The sequence below is a fragment of the Thunnus thynnus genome, chromosome 1 (genome assembly GCF_963924715.1).
Source record: "Thunnus thynnus chromosome 1, fThuThy2.1, whole genome shotgun sequence".
Classification (NCBI taxonomy): Eukaryota; Metazoa; Chordata; class Actinopteri; order Scombriformes; family Scombridae; genus Thunnus; species Thunnus thynnus.
The window spans coordinates 27,148,041-27,171,755 of NC_089517.1; the positions used below are offsets into that span (position 1 = coordinate 27,148,041).

The 23,715-nt window shown below is 38.0% G+C and overlaps 2 protein-coding genes across 4 annotated transcripts; one reads left to right on the top strand and one right to left on the bottom strand.

Annotated features, from left to right (window-relative positions):
* Nucleotides 1-678: 678 nt before the first annotated feature.
* Nucleotides 679-9,347, top strand: wdr93 (WD repeat domain 93). Of its 3 annotated transcripts, XM_067593770.1 has the most exons (17): nucleotides 698-788; nucleotides 901-989; nucleotides 3,043-3,154; nucleotides 3,445-3,646; nucleotides 3,920-3,984; nucleotides 4,291-4,369; nucleotides 4,485-4,570; nucleotides 4,723-4,801; nucleotides 4,942-5,086; nucleotides 5,184-5,248; nucleotides 5,557-5,646; nucleotides 5,802-5,933; nucleotides 7,028-7,235; nucleotides 7,380-7,440; nucleotides 7,554-7,710; nucleotides 7,930-8,116; nucleotides 8,247-9,347. In XM_067593770.1, exons 3-17 carry the CDS (start codon nucleotides 3,044-3,046, stop codon nucleotides 8,341-8,343), a joined length of 1,764 nt encoding a protein of 587 aa, XP_067449871.1. In that variant the 5' UTR covers nucleotides 698-788; nucleotides 901-989; nucleotide 3,043; the 3' UTR covers nucleotides 8,344-9,347. The 3 variants fall into 3 exon arrangements, with proteins under 3 accessions (XP_067449862.1, XP_067449880.1, XP_067449871.1); XM_067593761.1 differs by lacking the exon at nucleotides 901-989 and having other exon boundaries at nucleotides 679-788; XM_067593779.1 differs by lacking the exon at nucleotides 901-989 and having other exon boundaries at nucleotides 679-788; nucleotides 5,560-5,646.
* A 5,192-nt stretch (nucleotides 9,348-14,539) lies between these two features.
* LOC137185588 (putative gonadotropin-releasing hormone II receptor) lies at nucleotides 14,540-22,179 on the bottom strand. Its single transcript, XM_067593792.1, has 4 exons — nucleotides 21,602-22,179; nucleotides 19,437-20,040; nucleotides 17,354-17,558; nucleotides 14,540-15,461 (listed from the first exon to the last, which is right to left on the bottom strand). Exons 2-4 carry the CDS (start codon nucleotides 19,983-19,985, stop codon nucleotides 14,935-14,937), a joined length of 1,281 nt encoding a protein of 426 aa, XP_067449893.1. The 5' UTR covers nucleotides 19,986-20,040; nucleotides 21,602-22,179; the 3' UTR covers nucleotides 14,540-14,934.
* Between the last annotated feature and the right edge of the window lie 1,536 nt (nucleotides 22,180-23,715).

Sequence of the window (23,715 nt, forward strand, 5' to 3'; positions counted from 1 at the left end):
ATTATCACTACATACAAAATGATCAACATCAGAGGGGTTTTTCACAACCTGGCAACCCAAAAGTTAATTGTCCTTATTAATGGCTGAGCATTTACCAGCCTCTGTTCTGAATATAATCAGCTGCAAATAATGAACAGTTTGCTTTCATTAAACTAGTGTGGATTTATATAGCCTATGTTAAAAGCCCCGCTTGTACCGTTCCTCCCAAATGAATCGAGGTACTGAATTTCTAGGTTTGTAAATTGAGAAACAGCCTCTAATTGCGCATATTGATCCTATAAGCAGGCGGGGTTTGACAGACACTGGAAGCTGTTTATACGTGACTGCATCTGATCCATAGTGCATTAAACGATGATGTGAAAAGTTAACACCGTGCGCCTCTCAAAAATAACCGTCAAATGAAGAATTGACGGTATTGACAAGGACTTATCGACGAGTCCAGCCAGCTAATTTAAACCTTAGTTGAGTCGGTCTACTTGTTGCACCAATGACCTCCACCGGCATTCTGCGAAGACCCGCCCTCCTCTACCTCTGATTGGCTTATACTCGTTACCTTTGTGGGTTGGTTAGGTACAGGCATGAGGAGTGAGATGATTGGTTAAGGGTAAGAATATCAGAGTCAGAGCCAATCAGAGGCAGAGTAGGGCGGGTCTTCACAGAATGCGGGTGGGGAAAAAATAACGCAGTTTGTAACCAGCGCCACCCACTGTTGTCATGACGACCATGAAACTCCCAGCACGATATAATACATCCATGGTGAGACCGTCGTAAACTTTGGCCAAATTCGGGTAAGACTTCTGACAATGATGACATTTCTACGTGATATTTTGTGTAATTAACAATTAGACGTTCAACATGAGTTTACCTTACTGTCCTCCTTGTTCACCGTGTATGTTGTAGCTGACCATAGATGTAACGTTATAGGAGTAACTGCCATTCAACAAACTGAAAGAAGGCCGGGGGTCAACATACTCACCCTTGCAGCAACAGTGAGCTCTCCAATGAAATCGCTTTATAACAATATAATGTGCCAACACTGGCTTACAGTATGAGAGTTCATAGTTATTTTGTACGATATACAGTGTACATTCACTGAAATATTGTATTTGAGTAAAATTTACTTGAACATGTCCATTCTACTTAAAATTTTCTACACTTCAGGCACGTATTGTACTTTTTACTCCACTACATTTATTTATCAGCATTAAAATTGTTCTTACATGTTAATGCACCTTTCATGCAGGAATTATGACAACCAGGATTTTTTTTCCTAAGTGTTTTTAATCCTTTAAGGCATGAAAAAAATATATAAATATATACATAGATATAGATATAGATTTTTTTTTTTTTAACATCCATTTTTCAAGGAGTTTTTCACGTGTCCACTCAGGTGGACAACATGCATTTGAGTTTTCAAATTAAGAAAATTTTATTTAACAAACCAATGAATAAAATAATATATTAAGTTAAAGCTATAAAATAATTAAATATTTATTTTTAATGCTGTTAATCTAATGTCTTAACATATTTTAACATATTCTAATACTGTACAATGCAATGGGAAAATGTTGAACCTTGTTCCTCACTCCTCAGCCTCTTCCCTCTTTCTTACTTTATTAGCACATGAGCTACAGATGACTTGAAATGTAGAAGATCCTTCTTTTCTAATCCAGACATTCTGTAGTGGTGCCGGGCATTCCCTCTGCCCCCTCAGCATCCTCAGCTCACTCAGCCCCTCAGCCCCCTCAGCATCCTCAGCTCACTCAGCCCCCTCAGCATCCTCAGCTCACTCAGCCCCTCAGCCCCCTCAGCATCCTCAGCTCACTCAGCCCCCTCAGCATCCTCAGCTCACTCAGCCCCCTCAGCATCCTCAGCATCCTCAGCATCCTCAGCATCTTCAGCATCCTCAGTATCCTCAGCCCCTTCAGCATCCTCAGCCCCCTCAGCCCCCTCAGCATCCTCAGCATCCTCAGCCCCCTCAGCATCCTCAGCATCCTCAGCATCTTCAGCATCCGCAGTATCCTCAGCCCCTTCAGCATCCTCAGCCCCCTCAGCCCCCACAGCATCCTCAGCATCCTCAGCATTGGTTTTGAGAAATTTGTGTTGCACTTACAAAGGCTCGCCAATGGATGGCAGTGTTTGGGGTAACACACTAGCATCCACTGTGGTTGCTGATGTGCAACTATGCCATCGAAACTAATGCATATATAAGAAAATGGCTTTTAAATTGCTGTCCACTGTAGTGACCACTATGCATGAAAGGTTTAATGCATCAGTAATAACACTTCAATATGTAATATAACACTCTGAAAGGGGTCATTCTGCATAATGTGTACTTTTTATACACTTTGCCCTTTTGCTAAGTATAATAATAATAATGATAATAACTTTATTTATATAGCACTCTTTAAAACACACAATTAGAAAGTGCTTCACATATAGGATAAAATATAGACATAGACAAGAAATAAGCACACGACCAAGATAATCAAAACTAAAGGCGAACAGAGAGTAATTATAAAAATATAATAGAGATTTAATAATTAATATTATGAATGCGGGATGTTAACTTTTTATGGAGTATTTTTTGCCATTTGGTGCTGATCCTTTGGTTAAATAAAATAAGTGCTCCACTGCTGCATACACACTCACCGAGCACTTTATTAGGAACACCTGTGCAATCTAATGCAATCAAATATAACAGCTCCATCATTTTATGAAGCTTATATATTTTCAGTTTTTGTTTACATTGTCAGAAAGTTGATAATTCTACTTCATGTTTATTTTTGAGGTCGTAGTGGTGTACTGGAGTGCATTGTATTGAAAAGTGTTCCTTAAAGTTTGTCCACACCATTAACATACATGAAGAGGAAGACAGCAACATGACAGTAAAGACAGTATTTATGACAACTCACCATGTTAAACTGCCCGTCCTCCTACCTGTCTTCATGCCCAGCTACTGTGGTGTTGCATCAAATTCAGTAAGTCAAAGGAAACAACCTGCTTTGTATAGTTATAATATTTATATATTTTTTATCGTAGGATGTCCACGTACACCAGAAAAGATACAACAGACTCAGGAATGGAAGCCGCTTGCAGAGCAGAGAAATCCAGAAAGAAAACACCTACTCTGGAACTATCCAGTGCAACTCAGGTACAGTCTTTAAAATTATTAGGCTCTTTGAGGAAGTGAGTGCATGTCAGAGATATTAAATGTTTGAGATTTTACAAACCGTCCAGCAAAACAGTTAGTATACTGTTAATTATTATGAATAGCAGTATGTCTGCACCCAGTTTTGAGTTAAGTATGTCAGTCCTTTGTGACTCAATAACTTGCTTCAACAAAAAAACGTCAACTCCAGTCAAGTTTATTTGTGGAAGAAGATCAGTGTTTCCCAAAGGATTTCTGGGTATTATGTTTGACTATTGTCACTTATCCTTCAGCTTCCAGAGAGCACCAACTGTCTGGCGTGTTCAGAGGATGGCAGATACCTCAGTCTGGGTCACGTCGGGGGTTTGTCTGTTTGGTGTGTGTCTTCTCTGATGTGTGTGGCAGAGTGGCTGCAGGACAACCTTGAAATGACATCAGTTCAGATGACCAGCATGGCTGAGACGGCCTACCTGCTTGGCAGCGTTGATGATATGGGTGAGTAGTACGCTTCTTATCTGTTTATCATCTTTCTCCTGCATAAAACTTGTGTCTCTTTAATGAGTTAACAAATACAGACTGACATTCATTTGTACAATTGAAATGCCCTGGCTTCGTCCTGAAGTCATGAACTGAGAAAACACCTGTCAATCAGAGGAAAGACCAGTTGAAATTGGGAATACCCCAAGAGGTTTCCATAAAGAGAAGAAGTTTCCTTGTTTAGAAAATTGTTGTCATACTGACATGAGCTGCTGTTGTTTTCGACCTCAGGTGTTGCCAGAGTCTTTGCATATCACTCTGAAGCTATACACCTCCTCAGTGTTATTAACATCATGGTGAGTATTGTCACTTTTTATCTACCATCTCATGAGATATGCCCTCTCGTATTTAGTTAGTAAACACCAAATCTGTAAAACATTTATTCATACAAAAATCAAAAGTACAAAAGTTTTTACTTGAGTTTTTATGTGTTGTTGATCATTTTCCTTATAGGCTAAGGAGAAATCCAGTTGTTTTTTGGCTTTTTTTTTGCTATTGTTTTGAAAAATATCACATATTTTATTGTATAATAGTGTCATTTTTCATGTATGTAATTCTATTAAAAAAGAAGAAAAATATTTAAAAACATCTTTCAATATCAGGAAGATATCAACAGGAGGAGTGTTTGCTTGACATTTGAACTATCTGAAGGGGGAGATTATGGAGCTGCATCGATCAGCTGTAAGTGAGGTCTTTCCTTTCTTTTTGAGCTCTTTACAGAATTTGATTTTGATAAGTAATTAATAGATAAGACTGCAAATTCAACTACTGAATCACATGATTTTTTTTTTTTCAGGTAACGGTGCTGTTTGGCTCAAAGTCTATCACTTCCCTTCAGAAGCATGGCTGAAAGAGTTAGAGATGGCAGCATCGCAAAAACAGGTATTGTTATTTAATCGGTAGGCTAGTTTAAACATGCACTTACTTTGTTGCACACTTCTTATATAATTACTTTTAAATTGAATATCTGCAAGTATTGAAAATGTGTAATGTGTAAAAAAATATATATATATTTTTTCTCTTTTTATCCTCAGGACCCAAACTTATCTGGAGATGTGAAATGGTCTCCAGCTGCAGTGGCGACTAAAATCGGGCCTCCCAAAACTCCAGCAGGTAGAATGTATTACTTAAAACAAAAAATAGTGTTATTGAACAGAGCAGAAATACACTTTTTGTGTGTGTACAAATGAAAGCGATGGTGTGTATGTATCTCTATATCTCTCTCTCTGTTTCTGCTGTTTTAATGGCACCAGACAGTTCGCTTGAGGTGTTGCGGACCACAGATATTTTGACGCACTGTTTAGTTCTGGACGGACACACGAGCAGCCGCCAACAGGAGGAGGAACAGTCTTTCAATACAGATGCGGGAAAAACAAAAGAAACAAATGACAGCCCAAGGTACAATAAAGTTCACACTAATACAATCAGCATTTCACAGCTGAGCTGACATGTGAGTGGAGGCCGTCTCACATTAATTACATGGACTCTTTTTCAGACTTTGCACTCAGCACTTTCTTCTGTCCTGTGGTCAGTTTCCTGGCGATAATAAAGCAAATTCAGGTTTGTAATGGAGTAGGGGATGCGGTGGGTTCCCCACTATATAAATTTTCTATTGTAAGGTTTATGTGAAATAATGGCATAGTACTGTTTCAGAGCCCTAAAAAAACTTTTGGTGGTTTCCAGAATAATAGATCCTTATAGTCTTTATGTTTCCATGAATAACCCTGTGTGTCTGACAGATTGACAGGCACAAGGGTACAGATTTTATCCTTTACATTCATTCAATCCCTTATAAAGGCATTTTTAAATTCTGTGGTGAGTGGACATGCTCCTTTAAATGTCATCTTTAATCTCTGACCTTTTCTCAGCAGGGGCGCCTGTTGCTGTCTGTGTGTGGTGGAGTGGCAGCCATAATCTTCTTCAGTATTTGCTGCATAAAACACCAAGGAACAAACCAGGTAGGCTATTTGGTCATATGCTCACAACTGGAACTTTATAATTTACTGATATATTTAGCTTTTTAAATCAATAGCCTGTTGATAGCTCCTGTGTTCTGTGCTTTGTCTTCATACTGGAGAGAGCAGGAAAACTAAATGTTTTCTTTTTGAAGCAGATGTGGAACCTTTGCCAGATGTTTTGTGGCCAAATGCAAATGAAATCATCTGCTCTGCTGTTAGTAGATGCACCCGTTTCATAGCTCTTGGCCTCAGTGATGCTTTGGTGTGTGTCTGGGACAGACATTCTGGTGAGCAAATCTTGGTTAGCTATCTTTAACGTTTTATCAAATCAGTATCAGTTTGCTAATAACAATCAGCTGACTTATTGTAATCACTATCATGCTGAGGACATTTCCACATACTGTAGTTTAATCAAAACTACATCACAATATACTGAGTCGAGTCTGTTTATTCCATATTTTTACTTCCAGTCCTTCCTCATTGTTCCATTTGTATCAACAGCATCAGTAGTATGACATTAACACTTTTACCTTCATTTAAGTAAATAAACTTTATATTCTCATCAAGATTGTTTATCTCGTGCAAAGTAAGATCAACAATGCTAGCAGGGTTTGGTTAAGCCATATTGAAAGACATTTAAAGGCATACTGTTTGACCTCTATTTTACTGTCTCCACACCTTTTGTTTGGCACAATAGGTGTTAATTTGTATCAGCAGTCCAATACACTACACTGTACTATCCAGTACAATATAGATTGGAAAGGACCATTCTGAAGGAGCTTAAGTGAAGCAAAACATTGTGTAGGAGCAAAAATTCAAAGTTAAAATGTCACTATTAAGATGTCACACAGAGATTAAAATCATTACCCTCCAAATCAGTTTTTTTCCATTACTGCATAATAAGAGAAACAGCATTTAATAGCTCATACATTCACACACACCTGAATCCACCAAGATGCCATGAATTACACAATTATTTACTTCACCACTCTCTCTGGCAACAAATACAAACAAAAAAGAGTGGCTGTGTGGTTAAATAACCCGCTCACACACACACACACACACATACACACACACACACAGACACACAGCTGTGCACATTAAAGCACGATCCAGTGAATTCTGCCGAGCTCCTCATCTCAGTTAGTTGTGAGATATATTTAGGATTTCCCTGAGAGAAACTCAGCTGAAAAGCGATAATGAGGCTGAATCAGTTTGTGGATAGTAAAACGTAGACTTTGTGTGTATGGTGTGTGTGTGTGTGTGTGTGTGTGTGTGCTAACAGCTAACAGCCATTTTTGCTTGTTAGAGATTTGTAATATAAACAAGGTTATGGGCTGTTTGATTCTCTTTCTGTGTCTCTCTTTTGTCTTTCCTTCAGGGTCTCCATTGTCTGTTGTCTCAGTGTCAGCAACAGACAGCGTCTTCTCCAGGCTGCAATTTGTAGATTACTGGCCTCTGTCCACTGATGATTCCCAGACTTTTGCCGCTGGTGAAATCCATCTTATGGTGGTTAATAAGAACGGAGCAATTCATACAATTAGTATGGGACGAGGAACAGAATCCTGCACTATGCAGCTCACTGAAAGGTTGCCTAAGTTTTAGAGTATTTCTCTATTTAATCTATGCATCTAACTTTTTCTTGTCAGAGTTATATTCATCCATTTGATATTACTCAAAATATAAAGTATCAGACAAAGCATGTTCAAGCATGATTTCCTATATCTCTACAGGCCAAAAGACAGTGGGGATCTGCCAACTATCACTGCATCAGTGCCGTTCCTGCAGGGTTTGGTAGGAACACTGAAATTGTTGATAAAAAGAATACAAAAGGAATTGTTATAATATCTAATCCATTTTTAATCTCTTCTGGTCCTGCTGTCTTATTTTTCTTGCTGATTGACCAGTCACTTGTGGTGCAAAGAAATGGAAAAATGTTCCTACAAGATATCATCAACAAAGCCACTGTGTGCTTCTTGATTCCTCCCGCAAGTCATCTACTGGCTACTCCCTGCCATCCAGTTTATGCTCTGAACGCCAAACAGCAGACTCTGTTCATACGAGGTAAACCCAAAGACAAATATATTTTTTTAGTTTTTCATTAAAGCATAGCATGCAGCAGCTTCAGGAGAATAAGTATTGATTAGTGAATCACTGGTGATGGTCTTGAAGTGTTTGACATTCAGTAAGTTTAAAGTGGATATGTGAGTACAACAGCTGTACAAACAAGGTTTCATGAAGTCGAACAAATGCCGTAACTAAGACCTTGCGTGTTTCACCCAGGTGACCAGGACCCCAGCTGCAATACTTCTTCTAAAGGAGACTGCCAGAGTCAGCTTTTCATCTTCCAATTTGGAAAGTCTGACATCATTAAGCAGTTTACAGTTTCACTTCCAGACTCTCCACGGCAACAAAAAGCATTCAACTTTGACACTCTAGAGGAAGCCTGCAATCTCTACCTTCAGCAAAGGTTTGTATTCTCATCTGAATATGAAGTCTCCAGTCGTTATTGAAGATTACATATAACTGAGATGAGTCAGATGATAGTTGTGTGTAACCTGTAGTCCCATGAACTGTGTTTCTTATGTTTTCACGTGAAGAGCGCTGTCCGTGGATGAAAGGAACAAAGCTATAACGCAGACATGGAAGAAACTACAGGAAACAACAGTGATGGTACAACAGACACATGGTTCTTGAAGAACTGCAACAAACTGCAACCTTTTACACAGAGTTACTATAGTATTGTAATGATATTGTAACGTTATATAACGTCTAAGAGGCTGCGTGTATGTACTTTAATTCCTAAGTTTCTTCAAATGCCACCACCATTGCTGCACTGTTCTCCATTCTGCATTATGCATATATATATAATTATTCTATAGTTATACTACTATGGCTGTGTTTTTCTTTTTTTACAAGAAATGTATGAAACAAAATGAAAAAAATGAATCTGAAAATACTGGCTTGAAATTACTTTGTCTTCTGAAGAAAGACTTTCCTGTTCTTAAAATTGAACTTAAGGTAGATACATTTGTTTCCAATAAACTATTTATGATATAGTGTTTTGAGTAGCATTCAGTCTAGTGACTGATGTTAGCTTATTCTTCATTCTTCATTTCTGTTGGACTGTCTATCATACAGTATGGACATTACATTTCTCAAACATAGGATGTATGGATGCTAGTATATTCATATATATAGTGTGTGTTTCATATATCATATAAGCAATTAATTAAAAATAACATTATCACTGGGAATTGCAAATGTAAAAAATATAAATGGGAACCACAAGAGGCATCAGTGCATGTCAGCACTGTGTATTTCAGATGCACTGCAACAAAAAAGGCACTGATAATCAAAAGAAGATTCTCTTAACAGCCAGATATGATTTAAGTGTCAGTGACCACCACCCAGTCTTCAAAATAATTGATAATTGAGAAGAATATTTGAGCAAAAGTATCAAAACAGCAGAATTTAGTCACAGCAATAAGGAGATGCCTACTGATATGACAGTCTCTGTGTTAAACTCAGAAACCTTTCTCTTTTTTTTTCTTTTTTTTATGTGTGGGATGTTTTTTTACTCCAGGGCTTTAAATAATAAGGGCAGTGTGGAAATGCAGTTGTTACTGTAACAATGACAATATCTAACCATAATCTTTCAAGTCAGTGGAGCTTGTTACACAATGCACCACACCAGAGAAGGCAGTGAAAAAGACGCATGGCTAAATATAAGCAAACACAAAAACGTCTAAGATTAAAGGGTCTGTTGGGTTTGGAGCAATTTGTAAACTCTGCAGCAACTGAATGAACGGTGACGTGACTGTGTTCATAAAAAATATCTTAAATCAATACTAATCAATACTCACTGTGTCTGCCAGTAAATAGACGTCACATACAAGACCGTTAGTAAGCCCTTGTTTAATATCATCTCTCAGCTCCAAATATGGTAATAACCTTACCAACATAATCTAATTTTCAGTGAGGTTTTCTAAATAAACATATATTTGAAGGATTGCTTCTGAAACTGTCTTACCACAGATAAGAGACTGATTTTGTATCTTTTTTGTTTTGAATTAGGTAACATTTTCATAAGTGTGGAGCCAGAAGGCAAATCTCTAATATGTTTTTTAAATGGATGAGTGTATTCACGTTGATTATGAGTCGGCCAAACTCAGACATGGTACATTGGCATTTTGTTGCTTTTGGGATCCTTGACTGTTTCATATGTCAAACATTAATGTCAGAGTACACAAAAAACGAAAGGACATGGTTCAGGAATTTAGGTTAAAGAGCATGTTATAAATGTCTTTGAAATTAAAATTTTATATTCTGTCATGCAATCATAAAACAAAAATACCAATTTAGGGACCTTGACTGTCTGTGCTGTGAAGGTTTAGGTATAGTTTAGGTGGTTCTCTGTATTAAAACAGAAAAATAGATTTGGTCTTGTGTACATAATAGCTGTGGGTACAATTTTAAATTTAAAGGTGCAGTGTGTAAGATTTAGTGGCATCTAGTGGAACAGACTTGGCAGAAATGGAATATAATATTCATCAAGTATGTTTTCTAATTGGTGTAAATCAACTGAAAATAAGAATCTTTGTGTTTTCTTTACCTTAGAATGAGCCCTTTATATCTACATAGGGAGCAGATTCTCATCCACAGAGGCCGCCATGTTGTACCACCATGTTTCTACAGGAGCCCACAACACACAAACTAAACACTGGCTCTAGAGTGGGCCTTTCATGTTTTTTGTGAGTTTTGTGGCCCCCCTTAGGTTCTCCTATATGCTTGGAAGGGCAGGGGTATACATTCATTCATTTGGTTCCAATCTGCAACCTCACCGCTAGATGCCACTAAATTCTACACACTGGTCCTTTAATGGAAATTTATCCCAATATGTAAAATGAAAAGAAAAGAATAATTAAGTTTCAGTTTTAAAGGAAATTTCTTTCAATAGGGCAGAACAACACAGAAACTATGTTTTCAGGTTTTATCGATCCACGATGCTTTTCAAACATCAGTCCCTAACATATTCATTACACGTATCCATTAGTGGACGTGTATGTGCTCCAATTTTGTGTCTGGCAAGCTGACGCATTTGAACACAAGGGAGCATAATCATCTTCTAAATAATGTCCATACTTATTGAGTAGTAGGCTAACAGCAAATTACATGGAAATAGGTGAGATGAGCTCACACAGTCTAAAGACCAGAGGTGTGCAGAGAGCCCAGTATTTGTATTTGTATCTGTATTTGTTGAGGCAGCAAAATTATTTGTATATGTATTTGTATTCGAATAAAAGTGGAAAGAGGCTTAAAAATCCTGTTTTTGTATTTATTACACTTTTAATTTTAGAAAATTAAAATGTTCCAATAAGTGTTCGTGAATAAAATACCTTACGAAGGAGGTCCCCACACCAGGTCTCAAACTGGATTCTCCCAGATCATAGACGACTGCGCTGACTACTGAGCTAAAATTTTACTCATCGACTCATTGCAGACAGACCTCTACCTATTTATACACCCATAACACAGAGACAGCACACCATGTAACATGTAGAGAAACTCCAGTGGTGATTCTTGTTTTGCACTTTTCATTTATTGCCAATTTTTTACAACCTAACTTTGTGGAAAGGAGAAGGGGAAGTCCCTTTGGACTTACCCCTGATAGATGTAACAGTGGAGCAGAGGAGAGAGACTGAGATAACGATGTAACCGACCTGTGAACTGGTATTTGACGATTTTTTTTTCTTCCCCCCCCAAATTTTTTTTTTAAATATTTGTATTAAACAAATATTCGTATAAAACCCACTATTTGTGCTTTGCCAAATAATGTATTTGTATTCAGGCACACCCCTACTAAAGACCCTCATCTGTCAGAGCACATATTGCTCATCTATAGCCAATCAGCAATGTACAACTGTAGAATTATTTCTGATTGACTCCCTTAGACTGGTTTAAGACCAGAATGTAGTCTTGGCGCTCACTTACAACATAATATGATTTTCAGTGAGGTTTTCTAAATAACATGGGATTGCTTCTGAAACTGTCTTACCACAGATAAGAGACTGATTTTGTAACTCTTTTATTGTGAATTAGGAAACATTTTCATAAGTGTGGAGCCAGAAGGCAAATCTCTAATATGTATTTTAAATGGATGGCTGTATATCATGTTGATTATGAGTCAGCCAAACTCAGACATGGTACGTTGGCATTTTGTCGCCTTTGGGTTAGGGTTCCTTGAATGTTTCATATGTCAAACATTAATGTCAGAGTACACAAAAAACGAAAGGACATGGTTCAGAAATTTAGCTTAAAGTGCATGTTATAAATGTCTTTGAAATTAAAATGTTATATTCTGTCATGCAATCTTAAACCAAAAATACCAATTTAGGGACTTTGATTGTCTGTACTGTGAAAGTTTCAGTATAGTTTAAGCCAATGGTTCTCAAAGTGGGGTCCGGGACCCTCAGGGGTCCTTGAGGGGGTTCAAGGGGGTCCCCAGCAAAAAGGGGAATAATTTATTTTCACTATAATTCCATCCATAAATAACACAATGACACTTATCAGATGGGTTCTCAAAAAAAGTTTGAGAACCACTGGTTTAGGTGGTTCTTTGTGTTAAAACAGAAAAACAGAAAAAAAGATTTAGTCCAACTCTAGCACGCTGATGCATTCGAACACAAGGCTGCATAATCAGCTTCTAAATAATGTCCATACTTATTGAGTACCAGGCTAACAGCAAATTAGATAATAAATAGGTGAGATGGGCTCACAGAGTCAGAAGATCCCTCTATCTAGCAGAGCACATATTGCTCGTCTATAGCCAATCAGCAATGTAGGGCTGTAGAATTATTTCTGATTTGCTCCCTTAAACTGGTTTAAGGCCAGAATGTATCAGGTCATACTGCGGTGTCTCTATGAAAGGGAACTGATACTGATTTTACTTTTTGCTTGAAAACCTCATTTGAATATCTGAAAAGCTTGACTGGGGGTTGTTGCCATAGAGCCACACGTCATTAGAGAGTAATGAAAGTGCAGGTGCTCTTTTCAAAGAGCTTGGCAGGTGTTACTGTCAATATCACTTTTGTCCCGAAAAAAGAATCAGTCAGTAAAAACAAGACAGCAATGGCCTCTTAAATCAAGCTAAGCACCTACAGGGAGGCAGAGGCTTTCATTAATCCTCATCACTGTTTGCGCTGTTGTTGATTTTTTTCAGCATTTTGTGTATTGATGTTCTTTAGTGAGTTACTTGTGACATTGTTGCATCATCAGCATTTTCTTTTTCAGCAGGATGAAATAAAACTATGCTCATCACTTTCAGCTTAAAAATCACATTACATGTTTCCCTTTCACCAGAGACGTCCAATTTGCTGTAATATTAGTCTCATTTATTTATCTTCCTGGGATAAACAGCTTTTCATTGGCAAAAGATACAAACAAAACATGAATAAATGAGCATAAATGACAGTGGCAGGGATTTGCTTTTCTGATTCTTTATACCATGTAAAGCCAAATGAAAGTCTAATCATTTGAGTATGGAAGTTCATTCTTGAATTTTTTGTACAACATATGTAGGAAAATAATGTAAACTCAATTGTCTATTTACTAACTTTTGGAGCGTTCAACTGTTGAACAGTTAAACTTTGAGCTTTTTTGTAACATAAAGATTAAGACGTACTAAAACAATATAATAAAGTTGATTAAGGTAATAGTTCTAGTTGGTTTTTTTTAGTTTACTTTAAACATTTTGGGAAATTTCACTTGCCAAGAGTTTGATGGGAAGACCTACACCACTCTCCTGCTTGTACTGTAAATATAAAGCTTCATATTTACTGTACATACATGAGAGTGAAATCAATCTTGTCATCTCCTCATTAGTTGACTGACAGAAAATAAATCAGCAACAATTTTGACAATCAATTAATCACTAAGCAAAAATTGAAAAATCCCCTTTTTGCCTCTCAAGTGTGAATATTATATCTGTTTTCTCTATTTTCTAAGTCCTCTATGATAGTAATCGAATATCTTTGAGATTTTGGACTTTTAGCTATTTATAGACCAAACCATTAATAATTGATTGACTAACGGTAATAAGAATAATCATTGGTTGGAATTAATTGGAAATAGTTTGTCTATGATCATATTTAAAATCAGGACCATTTCCGTGTGTCTGTTGGCTGATTTTTATTGAAATTCTGAAAGGATTTCATCACATGCAGGGAAAATTAATGAACCATGGGTGAGATGGGTCAGCTTCTTATTTCAGTTTTAAATTGTTATGGCTTAGAGCCACTGTGGAAAGTGGCCTAGTAAATCCTCCATAAAAGGCCTGCAGGGCTGAAATAAATCCCTGTGAAATACAGCTATGTGATTTTCGCAATGATTCCAATCAAATTTTTCTATATGTGTATTATAAATGTTGCTCAACCAACCATATTTATTAGGTGATTACTTTAGGTTTTAATAAATTCCCTCTAAAATTACATTATACTCCAGTTGTCTGGATCTGAGGTTCCTCTAATCACCTTAAGGGCTGGATGAGATGATACAGCTATACTGCACCCGAACCTGCATGTTTCAAATGTGTTCTGAACAAAAGATGAAAGTTATTTGTTATCTTAGTCACAATTTGTCAGAATTCCAGGGTAGAAATGGCCTCTCCATTTGGACACTGTGACTCATCGCTGATTATAGGCAGCAGTCGCCTTGAGGATCCTACTATTACAAGTTAGAATGGAGATAGAAGCACGTTTACTAATGAGATCTGAACGGAAATTGCACAGCATTGCTGTGCAACATGAATTTGTGTGTTCACAAGTATCACCACAGGGTTTTTACCTCTGATAATTGGATACAGCAACAATGGATACAGACAAGATACCCTGAGTCACGATGAATACATTTAATTCAAGATAACCACATTACAATTTACAGAGCACATACAATTAACATTCCTTGTTAACAGACGCTCATGTTAAGTCCATGTTTGATGTTTGTATGATATGTCCATGTAGTACAATAAGTGTATTTACTTTATGAAGTTCCCTAATCCCTAAATCTAAGGTTCTGTATTTTCCAATTAATGGCTGTCATGATTTTTGGTCTTTGTGGTTTGTACAGAGGCATGTAAAGTTTTGTAAAGTAAGCCATAGTGACACATTATTTATTTACATTATATATTTAAAGAATCGAGGACCCCACACATCAGTCAGACACAGAATAAATGAAAAAGTTATTCAACAGTAGTAAAAATTGTCAGAGAGCCTCCACCTTGTATTCTCCTCATATGATAATATCAGGGTTGGACTGGTTGGGATCACTCTTTGCATCATTGTCCGCTGTTAAAAAGCTGCTTCTTGGCGACATGGACTCCGCTTTGCTGTGATTATCACTGCACAACATGAACCTCTCCTGGCTGGCAGGGCTCACCTCTCTCTTCAGTGGGAAGGAGTTGGTGGCGCAGATGAAAGATCCAGTTATTACCGTGTTATTATCCAGATCAGATGTCGCGGGAGGATTGCAGTAATACCTCCGGAGCCCCTTTCGAAAGCGAATGGTGAACAGACCATAGATGACTGGGTCCAGGCAGGCGTTGACCAGTCCAAAGATGAACAGGATGTGGGTCAATGAGTGGGAGACCTTTCCTTCCAGGTCATCAGGGAGGAACCAGTACCACAGGCCCAGCAGATAGTATGGAGTCCAGCAGATAATGAAAGACAAAACTATCACAATGCTCATTTTCAGAGTTCTCATCCGTGCTCTGGGAATGTTATTCTTCGAACACCGCAAATGCACTTCGTTTGAGGATACTGGGAGCAGAACAGAAAGGAACAAAACATAGTAAATATTATAAAAGGCAAAAAAAATATTAATGCATTAATGTGCGCAAAATGTAGCACTGTTGATTTTTTGCATTTAGATTTTATACAAAGATTATTATCCTCCATTCCTCAGGTTTAGGACAGGTTTTCAAAATTTGTTGCTATAACTTTACCTTGCAAGGCAGCTGGATTCGCAAGATCACACAAGAATCCATCTTCTCAAGCTTCAAGTTATGCACTTGCGTCCAAACCAGTCAGCATCCTGTGAGGATTCTCTTGTGATCTTCTGAGTCCAACTGCCTTGCAAGGTAAGACACTGATAGACGGTGATAGACAGATGGTTCATCCATTCACCTGCCAAGTATTTTTTTAAAGTTCCTGCCCTTTTCCAAACAGTTTCCAAGGACAACTTCTCAGATAGTTCTGTGTAACAAACCATCTGTCGCATCAGGTTAGCTATAACTGGTGTTTCAGTGTTGCGTTTTTGGACAGATAAAAGTATCAGAGTCAACAGACACGCTAGCAGCTCTGTGAGGCCATTCTTAAGCATAGCATTGCTTTAAGCTAAATGCTAACATCAATGACAATTGACAATGCTAACAAGCTATCTTAGTTAAGTGTGTTAGCTTGCTAATTTTTGCTAATCAGCTCTAACCACAAAGTACGGCTGAAGCTGACGGAAATGTCATATGTTTTGTAGGCGTTGGTGATAAACCAAAGTATTGGACACATTAAGATTTAGACCTAATGATGACACTAGATGAAAAGTCAGGGAATCACCAAAATTTTTGCAACTCCTCCAACCAACATGTGGCCCAGTTGTGACCCATATCTCCCACTTTCACCTGGCCTACATATGCCATGGAATGACAGCCATAACAGAACCAGATGGCCACATGTGGGCCAGGTCGGGGAACATGTCTGTACCAAATTTTGTGGCAATCCATCCAATAGTTGTCAAGATATTTCACTAAAAAAAAAAAAATATCAAACTCATGGTGGCACTAGAATAGTCATAAGATCGTTAAAGTCATTAGGATTCATCATCTGAGAACCATGAATGTCAGTACAAAATTTCATAGCAATCTATCCGTTAGTTGGTGAGATAATTCAGTCTGGACCAAAGTAGTTGGCTGACAGACCAACAAACCAAAATTACCATCCCTATAGCCACCCTGTTGGCTAAAAACGTGGCTAATAACAGGTGTAAGTGCAGCAAAGGAAGAAAGATGGTTCACCCAAATTACAAAAAAAAAATCACTTCGGTGGAATCTAGTCATGCAGAAAGTTTTGGTTTTATTCAGCCAGATTGTATCTGTCTGATATTTCTAAAAATGCCATTTGAAAAGTGTCTCTGTTCCTCGATAATCCACAGAACTTCACTGTCAACAGTTTATGGATTGTTTTTTCAACAGAAAGCAGCAGTTCCTAAGAAAACTGTGCACATTGGGGTCTGTGGATTACACTGAATAATCATAACTAGGTAGAGATGTTGAATCTTTTCAAATTGTAATTGTAATTTTTTTAATTCTGTGAGCACTGCAAAATAAGATTCCAGTCACATCCATTATATGGTTGCAGAAATCTCATTGGGAGATATCCGAAAATCTCAAATAAAACTAAAATGATCAGCACTGAGAGATACCACCATAGGAAGTGAGAAAATGCTCTGTTGTAAATTGGGTGAACTGACCCTTTCACTTATGCTCTACAGATCTATGTAGGTTGAAAAGAAAAATAGCATTAAAATGCAGCCCAGCTTTTATCAATGTGTGTAAAAGGGTCAAACATATTGTGCAACAGCTGCAATAGAAGTGCTAATCATTGCTAATCATTGATTTAAACAGATCCACAGAGCGTCAGTCTCAGACTGAACTTACAGTCGTCCTTTTTCAGTCGCTTGGAGATCTCAAAGAAGATCCTGGTGTAACAGGTGATCATGATGACCAGTGGCAGCAGGAACAGGCAGGAGAAAGTGAACATGTTATAGGCCGTTTCATCCCATTTACTGACAAAACTTCCTTGTGTGGCGCACTGAGTGAAGTTCTGGGGTTGGACGATGGTCACATTGTGAAAAAGGAATATCTGAGGAGGGAAATTAACAATATTCAGAGGAGCGTTTTTAAGCTTATGAGGAAGCATCCAGTTTCAGTCAATTTAGTTAACATGTCTTACAGAAATGAACTAAATCACAAACACTTCAAACTCCAAAAGCAACCTGTCTTTCTAGAAACAATCTTAATCTGAATAATGCACACACCTCACAGTGAATTCATTTTAATTGGGACTATTTAAAACTTAAACTGTTTAAAACTGCTGTTAGTGTAGAAAACCAAAATTATCAGTATGGCTAGATACCAATGGGAAGAAGTGACACAATATGTTATCCTGTAAGATAACTGCTTACTACATTTAACTTCCTGAAACAACCCTTTAACAGAGAATCCCTACCATTCATTTGTGTATTTAGAAGAAGCTCACCCCCTGTTTAAACATACCACAGACGTACTGTAGGTCTCTCAGAGAAGCAGTGTAGTTCCCAACCTTTATGACTCACGACCAACAAAGCTATGTCTACATTCATTTTCTCGTCCCAGGCTGCACATGAGCAGTTCAGCTGAAGAGTAATGTTAATTTCTAACATTGTGTGATTTGAATAAATTGTAGAGGCATGAGTATTCTGGATAAATGGCAGTGATAGTCCAAACACTCTACCTACATGTAACCTAAATCTATCTGGTGGGAAAATTATCAAATATTTTATGCATTACAAATGTGTTTTTTTATCTACTTTCCTTTCCCATTAATTGTGTAATAACAACTCAGATCCCACTTTGGTGGGTCCTGACCCCAAGGTTAGAAACCTCTTTCTTGGAGAACAGTGCTGCGTTTTCATCTCTCTGAACATGGACGCTTAATTGGTTTCAGGTTAACATTAAAACATCGAACACATCTGCTCTGTGATTTCAGTAAGTGCTATTTTCTGTGACTGCTCTCCTTATATGGACCTACAGAATGTTTTGTTGGGATTGTACAAGCATAAGCCAAATAAATCACATTCAATAAATAATCAATGAATCCTCTAAGACCATAAAATCCTGCCTAGTGGGAAACGAGCAAAATCAGATGAAGGTCTATGAACATGTTTTTGCTTTAATAAACTTATTAGTGCTGGCAGTGTGCTGTAGCTCATCACTTTCTTTCCAGCTGAGCCACACCTGATGCTCTTAAACCCAGAAGAGATAAAAACCTGCAGGATACAGGCCTTCCTGGATCAGAATTAGGCCAGGTTTATCTGACTGCTGTCTAGACCAAGCTGCCAACCTCGGATGTTTACATGGTTTATAAGAATAAACTTCACCAGCCAAGTTCATTGTAATAAAGGAAAATATTACACAAAGCCAAATTGCAAACATATGGTTCTTCTATGTGTTTTAGTTATTTTTAGACAACGATTTTATACCACAGAGACATAAGCTATATAAGGCTTGTTGTTGTTGTTTTCTCTTCATGGGATTTGTTGACAAAAATAGAACAAATTAAGCTTCCTCTTATCACCCTGTCAGGTTAGACCCATCTCAAATGGCTTGACATTTCTTTGTGTAAGTGGCCCCTTCCCACTGTTCATTGTAGTCTGTGGTGATTAATACATTTGAATGTTAACAGAAAACATTCCACTGGGAGGGCTTACTAGCAGCTACATATCTCATACTGTTTTGTTAGCAGGTTTTTATATTTGTGGAGAGGATTATTTATGGAACAGATTGTAAATTGCAGGACGGAAAATATTCTTCTAAACAGCTTAAACTGAAGTTAAACTTTGAAAAGTGTTTAGGAAGTATGTTCCTCTGTGCATGTTAACACTTTATGGGCAGGATATGTTTTAATGAAAACCTGTCTAATCTAATGAAAATCAGTGCTTTACCTCTGGCCCATGTTGCCAGTTTGGATACCTGACCTTACCTGAGGGACCGACAGCACAGCACTCATACCCCACGCCACAGTCAGCATGACTCTGTTCCTCTTTCTGGCCTTATTGATAGCCAGGGGGTTGAGGATGGCTGACTGCCTATCCAAACTGATCACCACAGTGACAAAGGCGCAGGAGTACATTGCTTGCAGCTTAAGAAACATCAATAGTCTGCAGGCAAAGTCCCCAGCGAGCCACTGGACTGTGATGTTCCACACAGCATCCACAGGCATCACGATGAAGGTCACCAGCAGGTCAGCCACCGTCAGGTTGATTATCAGCACCCTGACATGGGATTTACGTTTGCCATCGCTGTGCGCCGCCCACAGCACAGCCAGGTTGCAAAAGGCTGAGATGCCACAGAGAATGAAAGTAATGATCACTCGGACTTTGGCTGCCGTGGTGAAAGTGGGCAGCTGCAGGGCATTGCCCCCCGTCGTCCAGTTGTAGGGGGGCGAGGAGCAGTTGCAGCTGGCGTTAAGTTCATAGTCAGTCGTCAGGTGATACATGGTCACTGCAGAGTTACAGAGAGTGGCGTTCATTTGCTGAAGCACGCAGAGGAAGTAATATTCTGCTCATCCACCATGACGGTCAGCGCTGGTAACAAGAGTAAAGCAGAAAGAGAGAAATCAAAGAGGTTCAAGATGGATGAGTCAGAGTCCATGAAGTGGGTGCAGATCATCTAAACACATTTGTGTTACAACAGAAACACAAACATCCCATGAATAATACAGTGGCTCATCAAGAGGAAGTAATATGCATATATGGAAGCCTCATTCGTATTACAATCCAGTGAGGTGGAAAGATGACTAACAAACTGTAAGGAACATGAAAAATATGAAAACAGTACATTTAGCTAATTTTACATGCATGGTATGAACTTATATGTTTTTCTGAAGTACATGTAGAAGTGCTAATATTTAGCCTACAAACCTAATGAGTTGTTCATAATTCTTCACTTGAAAATCATAATAAAACAGAAAAGACAGAAAAAAACTAAATTGTTATTTTTTCTTTTAATTCATGAATAGATTTAATGGCATTATTTGTATCTCAATCAACAAGATTTGAGAAATAAAATCATGGTCACCATGTGAGCTCTAAATATTGCTGAATTCTTCCCAATAAACTGCAACAAGCAAAAATCTTATATTTGATTTTATTTTAAATGCAAATAGTATAATAATAAAAGAAGTATGCAAATGTTGGTTGGCAGACGCTGTGTTATCAGTTACTATTGTAGTTTCTGTCAATACAGACACCACATCACGGACCACCTGGATATCGGAGTGACACCTACCAAAATTTTCAAAAAACAAACTTTTTGAGACCTTTCATAAATCAAAGGACCATAGAAACACATGGGTTGAAAACTGAGTGATGTTCCACCTGGATCAGTGACTCTCATACTGTATGTAACAGCTACTATTTTATTTACTCACGATGTTATATTCCATGAAACAGGAGCAATTAGACAAGAAAGGAAATTGTGGATGAACAGGTGATACAAAGCTTTGAAAACACACATACACAAACACTCACACTTCCTCTCTCTGTTTCTCTCTCCACACAATTTCTTGGTCCTTGGTGGTTTTGATAGTTTTCCAGTTTTGACCCGAGATGAAAATAAGCGTCGTTTTAGTTAAATAATTAGACGAAACAACACATTATGTCACTGACATTGTAATTCAGGGTCTGTCCGGAGCATCTGGATGCAGCTGTCAGAAGTGTTGGCTATACAGGCAGTAAATAATACGGACACTGGGCTCATACAGACACATTATGTCAAGAATATCTGGATAGTCTGCAGGAACATTAGGCTAATAATGATATTAATTATCTCCGGATATTCTCAGAACTGTTAACCTGCTCCACAGATGGCATTTTATTTGGTAGATGTGCCTGTTTCAGAAACATAGAAAGGACTTGCAGTGTAAAGACTACACACTCACATATACTTTGACTGATTTCATATACAGTCTAATCATTTCAATACAACATTTTGGTTTCGCAACAAACAAAGCAATCTTAATTAAGGTGTGTTGAATTACGCACAGTTATATTATCCACTTGTACCCTTATAACCAGATTGAAATTGTTTCTATGATGTTCCCTCCCTCTTGAACTACAGGGAGCATATGCGAAAAAATGAACTTACGTTTATGTGCAGTGGAAGAAGAATGAATCCAAGTCTCCAAGTATTAAAAAAGCACAGCAGGAAGAAAGCTCCGTTGATGTTAGGGTTCGTTTGGATTCAATAGGAAAGCAACTGAACTGTAAATTAGGTGCACCGACACCTGCTGTCCAGCTCCTTTGGCCGCATCCGGTGCGTCCTGCGCGCAAAGCCGCTCCACCTTTAACCATTAGAGCCGTGTAAGATCATCCCCCCGGGGTGTGGTCGGACCTCGACGCAACTCCAGATTCACTGACACATTTGTAAGGATAGAAGAAAAAAAGAAAAGAAACACGTGGAATAGGCGGATAAACAACAATTGTTGATCACAACAAGGCAAAAACAAAAAAACACCAATATTGTTCTAAATGTGGGAGAAATAAATCGACATAGATGATAGAAAAATGTTAAGTATAAAATCACAGTTTGGATGTTGCCTCTGCTGTGTGAGATCCTAAAAGCTATTACATAAGACATGATTCACGAGATAGGACACAGGCAGCTGAGCTACTTGACAAACAATATTCTCTTTGACAGTGAGAAACATAAGAATGTCTGCAAACAACAAGAAAATTCAAGTCTGACAACTGCAATCATCTGAGGATTATAGTGAATGTGGTACATTTTTAAGTTACAAAGGCCATGAGACCTGTCACACAAATATCCAAAAAGGGGTGTAGAAGTTAGGGCTCCTCATTTGAAGGCATAAAACTTCTGAATGAGTTCAAAGTGATGGTTTTACATTTTGGGAAATACACATATTTACTTTCTTGCCGAGAGTTAGACAAGAAGATTGATACCACTCATGCCTGTACTGTAAATATGAAGCTGGAGCCAATAGCCAGTTAGCTTAGCTTAGCATAAAGACTGGAAACAAGGGCAAACAGCTAGCCTGGCTCTGTCCTAAGGTGGCAAAATCTGCCTACCAGCAGCTCTGAAGTTCACTAATTAACACACTATCATTTGTTATTCCTTAATAGTAAAAACGTCAATTTGCTGGGTTTTTTTTACATGGTCCAATTATTTCTTCGCTGAGAGCAGTTGCCAGGCAGAGACTCCACATCCCTTTAGCCCAGCACGTAACCCCCATGAAACAGCGAATTGTCATTTTTTTCCCCACTATGGTTATTGTACTGGTTTAAACAAACAAGATATGAGGTGTGGATAATCAGATTGTGTTACTTTTGGACAGAGCTGGGCTTGCTATTTGTGCTAAGCTAAGCTAACGGTTGCTGGCAGCACCTTTGCATTTAATGTACAGACATGAAAGTGGTTTCATTCTTCAGATGACTCTCTGCAAAAAAGCAATTAAGTGTACAGTATTTCTTAAAATGTGAACTATTGCTTTGACAACTTAAAACTTGTGAGCTAGACTGTAAGAGTAGCCATGATGGCTAATGAACAAATAAACTGGTAACTGACCACTGCAAGCTGTCACAGTTGTGTTTAGTGTTGAGAATTTGAGCAAGGGACCATTTCAGATACAGTCATGAACATGTTAACACAACATCTGAAAGAAGTTATTAACAATAAAGAAGGAATTAACTGTTAAGATAAAATACATATCATATCTTGATAAATGCCTTTCACCGGCAGACTCTTGCCCTCTGAGAGTCATCTACTTTGTCTAAAATAAAATAGTTACAGAGATTAAATCAATGTTTCAGAGTAAATCTCACTGCTGGATTGTGTTTCCATGGTAATATATCTCACTGAAAGCTGAACGTAGGTCAAGGTAAAGAGGAGAGGTGACAGGGATTAATTAAAGCTCCTCACAGCAGCACATTCCTTCTCCTTATCCGTTCCAGTTTAAGAAATGCAAAAACACAAAAGGAAAGAGTGAGGGCCACCACCAGGCCATAATTGCATAATCAAAGGTCCATTACATGGCAGTGCAGTGTGAGAAATTGAAACAAGTGAGGGCTTAGCAAGGATGATAAATTGTAGCTGTCATAGTCTTCTGTCTCTGTCTCTTCGGTTTCCTATTATTGTTCAATTAATTCCCAGTTGAACTTTCTTCCTTTCAGGGGGGCTAAACTTTATTGCAGCTGCAAGCAAAAACTACTCATCACAAATGCAATGAACATAACACAAAATTA